Source organism: Colletotrichum fructicola (assembly GCF_000319635.2).
Source record: "Colletotrichum fructicola Nara gc5 chromosome Unknown KSG_Nara_v1_contig09, whole genome shotgun sequence".
NCBI classification, from domain to species: domain Eukaryota; kingdom Fungi; phylum Ascomycota; class Sordariomycetes; order Glomerellales; family Glomerellaceae; genus Colletotrichum; species Colletotrichum fructicola.
In genome coordinates, this window is record NW_027094059.1 from 1,411,212 (window position 1) to 1,422,215 (window position 11,004).

The following is an 11,004-nucleotide window of genomic DNA, read 5'->3' on the forward strand; positions in this document are numbered from 1 at the left end:
GCCCTTGAAAACATAATGTCATCATCGGGCCCCATCGGCGACGATCCGGCCGGCTCACTCCCTCCGGACCCGGCCTCCGTCAGCATGGCCTTTGCATCTGCCGATCAGGCATGCAAGGAGTGCAGGCGACGCAAGGCCAAGTGCAACCGGGCCATACCGACATGCAACCTGTCAGTGACGAGCCTCTAAAGGTATCAGCCCATACTAACACTGGGAACAGCTGCGTAAAGTACCGGCGTCACTGTCTCTATGAGAAGCATGCTCGGACGCCATTGACCAGAAAGTATGAGTAGCTTGCAAGGGGAGGGGATGTTGGTGGTGTGGCTAGTTGTGCTTGTCTCAAGAAACTTGACTTACACTTTTATGCAGGCACCTCACCGAGGTTGAGGAGAGGTTGGAGCGGGCCGAGGCCCTCATTACACATATGCGGACTCTGCTTCCGACCAACACCAGGTCGGGCTCCTCCCTAGCCACGCCCGGGAGACCCGAGCCACCGGCTCCGCGTGTCGATGAGTCGTTTGACTTCTCGAAGCTGGATTCGCCGGCTTCGTCCGGCGCCAATGTCCCGTCATCACAACCTCTGCCTATTGAAGCAGATCTTGGCGCTCTTCCGCTCGGCGATCCTGAGCCGGCCCATCAACTCCAACCTGCCCGGGCTTCTCTCTCGCGACATGCAACTTCATCATCCGCGCCGGGGTTGCACACAACCTCCAACATAGCCCGTCCTCAGCGACAGAATCATCATCATCACCCAGCAAACGACATCGCCCACCGAGACCTCAACCTCCTCGAAGCACACCCCACAGATGACTTCGAGTGGGACGAGCAGGAGACTCTAACAAACTACTCCGCCTCCCCGGAAGCGATCCAAGAGACAGATTCCAATGGCGAGGCCACCATCTCAGACGGCATGGCCACCCTCGCCGTCAGCGAGAAGGAGTCCGGTTACCTCGGCGTCGCCTCCGGCGCCGCCCTCCTCCGCCTCCTGGAACCCTCGACCCCACGCCGCAGAACCCAGTCCTCGTCCTCGCGCGCAGGCCCCGTCAACCACATGCAATACGTCCTGACGCCGCAGCCAGATCCCAATAGGCACATCGCCGATGCCATGATCGACGCCTACTTCCGGCTCTACCACGTCAGCTACCCCATCATCCACGAGGCCACCTTCCGCGCGCAGTACGCCGGCGTTATCCCCCGCCCCAGCGGCGACTGCTGGCTCGTCCTTGCGTATACCGTCGCCGCCATCGGCGTCTACACGACGGCCACCACCCTCGACAACCTCGACATGTCCCTCTTCGCGCAGGCCCGCTCGATCCTGTCCTTCAACTTCCTCGAGGTGGGGAACCTGACGCTCGTCCAGGCGCTCACCCTCATCTCCAACTACCAGCAGAAGAGAGACAAGCCCAACTCGGGGTATAATTACCTCGGCCTCGCCGTGCGCATGGCCATGGGCCTCGGGCTACATAAAGAGTTCCAAGGCTGGAATATCTCGCCCCTAAACATGGAGATCCGCCGACGGGTGTGGTGGTCCCTATGTGTCTTTGACGTCGGTGCGACAATAACATTCAGCCGGCCATCCGTCTTTCCATCTGAGGGCGTCGACGTCTCCCTTCCCCTCAACGTTGATGACAAGGTAGAACCAAGCCCGCTAAACGATCTTAAGAGAATCAGCTAACAACGACCACAGTCTCTAACCGCAATCTCCAAATCCTACCCGCCCGAGACGGACGGTATCACGCCGTACACAGCAGTCCGGACCCAAGCATCCTTCCACATCGCCACAACGCCAATCTACACCCGCGTCATCTCCAAACCCCTCCCCTCCGCAGACGAAATGCTCCGTCTGGACCAGGACCTCCTCGAGCCCTGGCTGTCCAGTATCCCCCCTTACTTCTCCGAAGCAGCAACGAATCCTCCCCCGCCGCCCAAGTACGCCCTCGCCCACGCCGTGATGAACTGGCGATACCGGAATCTGCGCATCATAATGTACCGCCCCTTCGTCATCCGCCGCGCCCTCCAGGCGCGCGACAGGCGCGCAGACGACTCTCCCTCCAACACCCGCGCCTACGAAAAGTGCCTCGCCGACGCAAAGGCCACCATCACCAGCATCAGCGACTTCTGGGACCGCAACGAGCACAACCGCCTGGGCGCGTGGTATGCTCTGTAAGATCCCCCGGACCACTAGCTTCCTTCTCTGTTCAGCAACTCTAACCAATGCCCACTCCGTGTAGATACTTCCTCTTCCAAGCCGCCCTGATCCCCTGCATCTGCCTTCGCAACGACCCAACCTCCCCCACCGCCGCCGACTGGCGCCACCAAGTCACCACCACCACACGCTGCATCGCCGCCCTCGCGCCCGTGAACTCGAGCTCCTCGCGCTGCTACCAAGTCATCTTCGACCTCTGCGGCCGCTTCCTCGACAGCAGCATCGTCGCCAGCCACGCGCCGCCCGCTGCTCCGCCGTATACTGCTGCCCAAGAAGCACGTTCGACGCCGAACTACGACGCTCTCGAGGTTGCCCCTGAGCCCATCGACGAAAGTCCGCAGACGCAGATCAACAGCGTGTTCTCGATGATGTGGCCCAATGTGCCGCCGATGGAGGCGGCGGATGTGGTTATGGGCGACGATGCGTGGATGGAGTTCTTGAAGGGCGGGAGCGGCGGCGATGGGGATGGCATGTGGTTTGAGAGTTAGGGACTGAGTACTCCTGATCATACTCACCCTTCTGAACATGAACACAGAACCTGAGATGCAGAGGGGCGGGATACACATGATGCAGAGCATGTGGGGTTGAAAGAAGCCTGCTCGCAGACGAAAAGAGTATGAACCGACTTCGTCATGTGGAAGATGATACCCCATTCCTCGTCAGCAACATTCACTGACGAAGTAATGGTTGGAACCTAGAGAAAAATGAAAAATAGCAAACGGCATTTCAAGATGGCTCAACTCAGCGAAAGATATGATGCCTCGTCACGCGAAAATTCATGAGTTGGCATCAGGATGTCGGCGGTATCGCTAGCAGGACCGCGCATACCTCTTGATATTCTAGAGATGTTTCATGAGGATGAGGGAATCAACAAGTGATCTCACAGCAACCGCTACTTCAACTGTGCCAATGTCCTATGATTCCATCTGGCGCCGATCAACTTGTCCAAGTCTGTTTGGAAACGCGGAGCCGTCAGTTGATAACAGACTTGTTTGAGCCATCAATCTGCCATATTTCCATCCAAAACTAAGTGATCCTATCAGTGAAAACCCTCTACTGAAGCACAGCTCAATATCCAAGTTCTTTACAACCGCTTTGGACTCCTAGGGCACTACCTCACTCAATAAGCTATACTAAGGTCAAAGTTCGAGCCTTAGATACCACTGCTGCAGTTGGGGAGGTTCCTCATTCCTGTGGTATCAGGCTCTATTCCAGCTGGTTCATCTCGGTTTCTGCTCAGCAGAGCTCACGGGGACACCATGATCATCATGTTGGAACTCATCGACAGACCTGTCTGACGTGGCAGAGCCAGCAAAGCTAAGTATCCAAAGTCAGGCGTCTTCTCTCTGTCAGATTGCGCACGTATCAATCGAGTCGTCGACCAATCGGGGGTCTCATCGCTAAGGCAACTCTTCGCTACCCCAGGCCTGCCGATCTAGATCTTATCCCTCTCGGGAGAAGAACCGAGGCACCGCAAAGGATTTGAAGATCAGCAAGCCCACGCAACGCAACCGAGGGCATGAGAGATGATCATCGCTGCCCTCACCGAATGGATGTTGACATCGCCGATTCCTTCTCAAGAACACAGCTGGCTTGCCCTCATCGCCAGGGGCTGATTCAAAGCATTGGTTGGTCGCGAGGCACGGCTGCTCGCTTACCGCAGCCATCAGCGTGGCGAAGGTGGCATTGGACTCCAGCCTGCGACGTTGAGATCCGTCACGAGATCAAATTTGAAAACTGCGCCCAGAGACGTCTTGTCAACCTGAGGCGTCGCCAAACGACACGTCTTTCAGAGAGACGGAGAGAGACATGCCCCTATGTCTCACCCAACTTCCCGACGCTCCGTTTGAGGTTGTAAGCTCTAAACTTTTTCCTCATTGAATCTTCTACTGGGGATAGCATACGTGTGTACCCCAAGTGGAGGTGTTCCTAAAGCGGTTTCTTCCCCAGACGACCCAGCGCGGCATCGTCACCAGACCCCTTGCATCAGATTCCCCGGGCTGCACGTCGGCTCCGCTGCGGCCCAAGCAATTGCTTGTTGGTGGTGTGATCATTTCAAACACACCTAGGTCGCAGGTTTAGGCCTCGCTCGACGGCAGAGGGACCCATATGATGCAGACCTCGTCGATCCACGCGGGAAAACCTCAACGGCTTGGGCAAGATATTGCGTTTGTCTTGGGCAGCCGTCTAGTTGACTTATCCGTCGCTCCCAAGCCATAACATACTATGCATGAGCTCCGGCTAGGCTTGCGCGGGCCGGTCGGCAGGGAAGATAACTCTTCGCAAGTTCAACCTCCGATCTTTGCCAAAGCTGAAGAAGTGCCTCCTGTTTGATGCTCTCACCGCCTCTGATAGACTCTCGTTGCAGAACTTGGTTGATGGAAATCTGTGACAGGGTCTACAAGTGAGGGCATATCTTTGCATGCTTCGCCGCTTGCTCATAGCCTACCCGCAGGAGGCTCCTGGCTACAAGCATTGGAGGATGAAAGTGCTCACGCTACCAGCCCGCCTGCAGCACACGTTTGCACACCATCAACAACGCTGTTGTTTCCTCTCTGCTATGCGACAGCGGTGAGGACGGGCGCGTTTATCCGCTGCGTTTAGCCTAAACACCGCGACTTCCCAAACAGGATCTACCGGTGAAGATGTCTTGCAAAGACAACATGGCGTTTGAGGAAGTCATGAGAGAATCCTTCATCTTTGCTACGCCTCGTCAATTTCCTAGTACCGGCTCATTGGAACGGGACGGATAAGTCTGTAATATTATCGACGTGGGAGGGGCGTGTGAGCGACAACCTCAATTTGGTCCTCATCGCGTGGTATTTCCGCCGCGTGGTGGGTGTGTCAGGACGTCGTCGCCGGGTAGAGAAAAGAAAATACAATAAAATCAATTCAGCAATATTTCTGATTAAATTTTATTTCACTCGGTATCACTTTTTTCATCCGGTTTTGCAGGTCGATCAATTTGTTGCCGCCCTCAGATCATTATCCCAGTGCAACATGTTGGAGTAATCTGGGGTACATGACACCCCCTCTCAATGACTATGTATGGTGAAGGGCTTTCAGCCCTGAGAACTGCGCGGGACACAAGCTTACGGTGGATCTTTCATTAAAGCTTAAAACATGTCGATTTCTGATGTCATTGATTGGACAGTCTGCGACAACGATGGCCATCCTCAATACTTGAGGACTTGTCCCTTCCGTTCACAACGGAGGCAGTCTTGCGCTGTTAATGCGGACCAACCCATGTGATTGAGAAAGCAGCATGGAGAACATGACGGTTTGAAGTTGGTTGATACGCCCGTTGAAATGAGCATCTGTCCCCAGATATTTTCAATGGAAATCATAAGAGGCAGCTGGCCCGAAGTCCCGGTCGTGTAATTTGGAGGTCACCTGGTATTACACCGAGACCGCGCAACCCCGGCCACCTCGGTCAGCTTCGAGCCACACCTTACACCCAGCCCTTTCACCGGGAAGACTTCCCAACGAAGTCACATCCCGCTCGCCGTTGGTGCGCCAGACCATTTCGAAGGGCCGGACCGAATGTCAGGATGAAGTGAAGCAGCGCACGCTCCATCAAGCACCGAGCTGTCGCGGGAGAAGAGAAAGGGGGCTCCAAAATGGGCGGATATTCGTGTCATCTGGCGACATGGGGTTCAATCCTATCAAAACATCGATGTCGTTTGCGGTGGGTTTCGAACAGAGTCCCACACCAATTTCTCGGTGTATCCTCTCTGCTTCCCGCACGAATATCTCTCCGGGCTCCTGTCGCCCCAGTCGCGGAAAAGCCTACCTGATGCGCTTTGGATCATCGCACAACGGGAGGAAAAGGAAGACCGACTGACCTCGCGCATCATTCCTCCTGTGCGACAAAGACCCAGAAATAGGCCAAGATCTGACCCAGTCGTGACACCCACCCCCTCCGCACTTGTTCCAATTTTTCTTCTTCTCCCGTCTCACCTCTTTTCCCCGCGGGACACTCATCCCACTCCAAGGCCCCCCCGCGCCGTGAGAGGGTGCGTGTAAACGAGTATTACCATCCCGCGTTTCCCCCCAGACCAGACCAGACCTTTGGGGGAGCACACATTACCACACACCGCAACACAAGCAGTGCCCTGCAGGACCACCCACCCCCTCCGAGGCTGACTCTCCGTGTCACCGCGCCCGCCGCCCGCCTGCTCCCCCGCTCGGCTCGGGTTGCGGCTTTCCCCCAGCTGCGAGATGCGCCGGGCCGCGCGATCGCGTTCCAGCCTGTGGCATTGGCCCGCGCCGTTTCACGCGGAGGAACCTGGACCTCGTATAGCCCCGTCCTCACAAGACCCTGTCCAGCCTCTGACCCTCTGGTGGCTTGCTTTCATGTGTCGCGCGCCACCTTGCCTGATGAAGCCACTACCTACTGACAGCACAACCTGCGTGTTGTCTTGGATTTCGTGCGTTGCGTTCCTGAGACTCGTCAGTTAAACGGTCGAGGGAAGGAAGAAGCGAACGATCACGTAGGGAGAGGCGTGTTTCTGGAACCACGCGCGAGACAGTGAATTTTGACTTCATTGCACAAAGTTTTCCACATGACCTTCAAGAACTTACTTTTGCGCATCGTGAGATGTCGAGCGGAATGGCTCATTCGCCCGCTCGAGACGCCGATCAATTGGATGGTTCCGACGGAGGTACCATGTAGCCAATGTAATCCGGCTGTGAAACCCGTCTCCGAGGTCTGTGACAGTCATGTCCCCTCGCACCGTCGGTGCTGAATTCGCATCCTCGAGGCTGGTGTAATTTTGGTCCCAGGGTCTCGTGTCGGTAGGAGATGGCGCTCGTTTCTTGATCGAGGATTTCGCCGTTTTCCTTGCCCCTGTCGAAGACGACGTGGCACAGAGACACCGGCCCCTTTCGCAGCCGAACGGCTGCTTGCATTGCCCATTCAGGGTCAGACTCTGGGTCCAGCCGCTAAACACATTGAGACTGGCACTTTCATTTCGCAAGAAAGCCAATGACAGCATACCCGAGATCGACTGTATCGTATCTGGCCGACAAACTTGGCACTGCTGTGACACGATGACCCAGCTGCCTCAACGTTGCATCTCAGCTTGCATACCTGCTGATATGTCAGACCTTTCTTCCATCCCCGCAAGAAAGACATAATCGCATCGGCCGTGGTACGTTCGATCCAATACTGTCCGCAGAAAGCCTTCTTTCCAGTACGTGTTAGGTGGGCGGTGTGCTCTGACCTGAGTCGCAGATAGTCAATCAATCTGGTCCATACATAATGTCGAAGCTTGAGACGTGAGAAAATGTCTCTCAGTACAACGTGACGTTGCAAAGACAAACCTGGCGTCGTTGGAAATTGACTGAAGCTGATCATGAAAGTCGAAAAGTACTATGTGAGGATCTTGATTGACGAGGTACGAGCGTAGCAAACGTGATGTAGTCGTAGAACGCGGGGGTATTCAGTCGGGCTTCTTCAACGCGGATGCAGCACGGAGCGCCGGGTGGGGCCCGGCCTCCGTCTCCGGGGTCACTCTTCGGCACCGCAACCCACGCAAGTCACCGCTTCCTTCCGATCTCTTTCCCCCAACAGGCGACGCCGCCATCTGACATCCATCCTCACCGGTGTTTCAAACGACCTTCCCCACAACCTCACCGGTAATTAAAGATGTCGGCCAACGTCTGACCACCAAACGGGCGAGCGGTCAGCGTCTCATTCGCGCTCCAACAGAGATTGCACGTCTGCTGATGCTTCACCCACCGAATTCCCCCACGCCCGGGGACACGCCACCATCTGAGATCACTCCATTTCTCGGCCCGCAGGCTCTTTTCTCGTCAGCAAGCAGGCCAACGCCACTCCCGCTATTGAACAGCCTGAAGAATCCTACATTGGGGCCGAATTGACAATCATAAGAACCGAGCTGGCCAAGCTGAACGTATTGCACGTGGGGGGTGATAAAGAACCGCAAAAAGACCGCACAGACAGACGGGTGAGGAATGCATCCATCCTCCTGATTACTGTCGTATGCCTGAATGTCGCTCATCTCGTGCGATTCCGAGTCCAGCCAACCAACAACGCTGCACTAACACCACCCAGCGTTCCCAAGGCAAGGTGATGACAAAAGGTCACTTTCACCCACGCAAATAACTCCTTCCGGCTCCCGCGCCGTACCCGCGCTCCCTCACCTGACCACCACCACCACCACCAACACCCCGCAGAACCTCGGTCTGCTCAGCCGCGGCGCTCGCCAACGCATCAATCATACCCAATCCCCCCTCCGCGAGACAACACCAAATTTGGGGGACCAGATGTCACGCTGCGCTGACAGTCATCCATTCTTCCCTTCACCGCACCGCCGCGGCCCGTCCCAAGCCCAAACCACATCCTCGCTTGCTCCGCGCCAAAAGCGCCCGTGATTACCGCCGAGGATCAACATGGTTCGGGTCTCGGACAAGTCATCAATACCGCAGACAGCTGTTGACTCGACCAAAGGCCCTTTCTGCTGCCAACGAGGCGTGGGGGGAGGGTCAGGGCTTACCGCAGACTGCCCGACCAGCTCGTTAGCAGAGGCTGCAGCAGATATGCCGAGGCATGCGAGCTCTCGCAGCCGCTGTGCAGCAGTGGCCGGACGGCACAGAGCGCTGCCAATTGAGATTCTGACCGCGACTCGTGACGATGCCCTCATGTTAGCAGAACGCGTGCGGCGCCACTTCACATGCGCCCCGGGGGCGATGCAGTTCCTGCAGTAGAACCACGCATCGAGGGCGTCCGGCGGTCAATAGCACATTCTTCACCGCATTTCGGCTTTGGACCCTGACTCTTTGCTCTCCGCAGATTATAGATCCGGCGCGACCGCATTCCCCGGGTGCACAAAAAAAAAACCCCAACCAACACATGACTCTGTGTGGTTGTCTCTCCGCAAGTGCGGTCTCACACACCGCATCCGCGCGTCAGTCAGCGAGAAGGGCAGACGACACCAGAACCAACACACCAGACGGGAAAATTCTCCTTAGCCCGAGGTTCAACCCCGAGTGAAAGGAAGGCGGTGGTGGTCACTCGTCATGCGCCTAGCGCGAAGAAAATGGCTTCGATTTTCCTCGGGACCTAGATTAGATACTCGTGGCTTGTTTTTGACTGGTCGTCCTAACACTTGCCGGCCAGCCGTTGGAGAGACATGCCTTAGAGGGAGTGAAAGAAAGACAAACCCGGAGTCTTTGAAGATGCCGAAAACAGACACATCTGATCCCACTTCTCTTTGATTCCCATGGTCCTTGTGCATGGGGAAAATCTCCCATCGCCCTTGAGACCGCCGTGGCGCAGGTCAGCAGCTGCGAGGACGACGATGTGGACGTGGGTGCCACCAGTGCGAGAGACAAAGTAAGGCGCGCGTGTCTGGGAGAAAGGCTGAATGGGAAGATACCACCACACTCGAACAACTGTTTCCCATTTTCCCGTCTCAGGTACCGACGCCGTTCCCATCCATGTCTACTTACCGTCCAGCTTTTTCCCGCGTGATGCCACTTGACACAGGAGATACTGATGGTTCCTGGGGTCGAAGTCCCGGAATAGACCATATCAAAGTCAAAAAACAGAGAACAAACGGAATTGTGCCGTGGGGTTGGTTAGTTCAGCGTACCGTCACTAGACGTAGCTTGCAACCTCCACGCATGCGCGCCCATTTGTGACAGTCTGTGGCAGCGCGGCAAGGCAGGATGGTTAGGCGCCGCCGTAACAGAGACGACCTGACAAGATATTTCGGGGGGTTGACCACAGGGCAGATCGCTTGACCGTCACCCTGGGTGAGTGCATGCAGAGCAATGAAGCCAAGAGAGACACTTGAGTTGCAGCGATGCGATGCTGAAGCCTGGAGCTGGCACAACGAATGGGCCGATCAGGAGGCTCAGCCGGATAATGTCCAATAGCAATACAGAGAAACAAAAGAGGACGGGCTGATTCATCTTACCCCCTCAATGTCACCCACCGTACCATCCATCCACGCAGTCTCTCCAGCCCTGCGTCTATTTAGGGGGATGGGTGGGTGGTACATTGATTCTTCGAACATTCGTCGAAGAAAGGGCTGCACAAACAGTTCGAAACAATCGAGCAGAAGCGAGGCGAGCATGCAGAATTGGCAGTCTGGGGTTGACAATGTCCGTTCAAACAAAAAAAAAGGCTACAGCAAACCTGGGGGAGGGGGTTGCAACCGTCGAAACCCCCCAGGTTGCAAGGAATCCTTTTCCGTCCGCAAACGGATTCCCGCCCCCGTCTGGGGGAGTCATGAGGACAAGCAAAGAGGCGGTTCGTGTCTCTGCAATTAGCCTTTTGGAACGGCAGACAAAAAGTCACTACAGGCATGTTCAAACCGGGGCCGAGATTGAGTAAAAAACAAGTAAAACAAAATATTCATATTTGATTTTTATTTTCTTTGAATATCTTGGCTGTCAGTTGCAAGTCCGTTTACACGCCCCTCCCTCTCCATGGGACTACAAACCCCCATCCCAAGTCAGGGATCACGGTCCTAGTCTTCCAAGTCCGTTGGCCATCAAATGCCAAAAGACTTTGAACAACATGCAACATAGGGGGTCGTCATCAGACCCATCAGTTCGCCGCTGGAAGTTGCCCGAGAAGGCAAGCATCTCAGCAATGGGGGGAACCCAAGAAACCGAGCCGACCGCACCGTGACCGCCACATATTCTGGAGCAATGACCAAATAGAAAAATAAGGGATTCCGGGGAAACTTCGCGGAGGCCCACGTTTATGCCATCTTCCCCTCAATCTTCAGGGCTGACGGTATTCGACAAAATGCGGAGAGACG

At 55.8% G+C, this 11,004-nt stretch overlaps 2 protein-coding genes across 2 annotated transcripts; one reads left to right on the top strand and one right to left on the bottom strand.

Annotated features, from left to right (window-relative positions):
- Positions 1–15: 15 nt before the first annotated feature.
- GAL4-2 (Regulatory protein GAL4) lies at positions 16–2,694 on the top strand (the record flags this gene model as incomplete). Its single annotated transcript, XM_032029577.1, has 5 exons — positions 16–170; positions 221–283; positions 370–1,633; positions 1,688–2,163; positions 2,232–2,694. The coding sequence occupies 5 exons, from the start codon at positions 16–18 to the stop codon at positions 2,692–2,694; spliced, it is 2,421 nt and encodes an 806-aa protein (XP_031890919.1).
- Positions 2,695–5,871: 3,177 nt separating this feature from the next.
- On the bottom strand, positions 5,872–7,565 carry CGGC5_v014697 (uncharacterized protein; the record flags this gene model as incomplete). The annotated part of the gene is made up of 8 exons (XM_066153136.1): positions 5,872–5,999; positions 6,052–6,068; positions 6,608–6,649; positions 6,791–7,150; positions 7,206–7,248; positions 7,299–7,376; positions 7,467–7,478; positions 7,532–7,565. The coding sequence occupies 8 exons, from the start codon at positions 7,563–7,565 to the stop codon at positions 5,872–5,874; spliced, it is 714 nt and encodes a 237-aa protein (XP_066007414.1).
- Between the last annotated feature and the right edge of the window lie 3,439 nt (positions 7,566–11,004).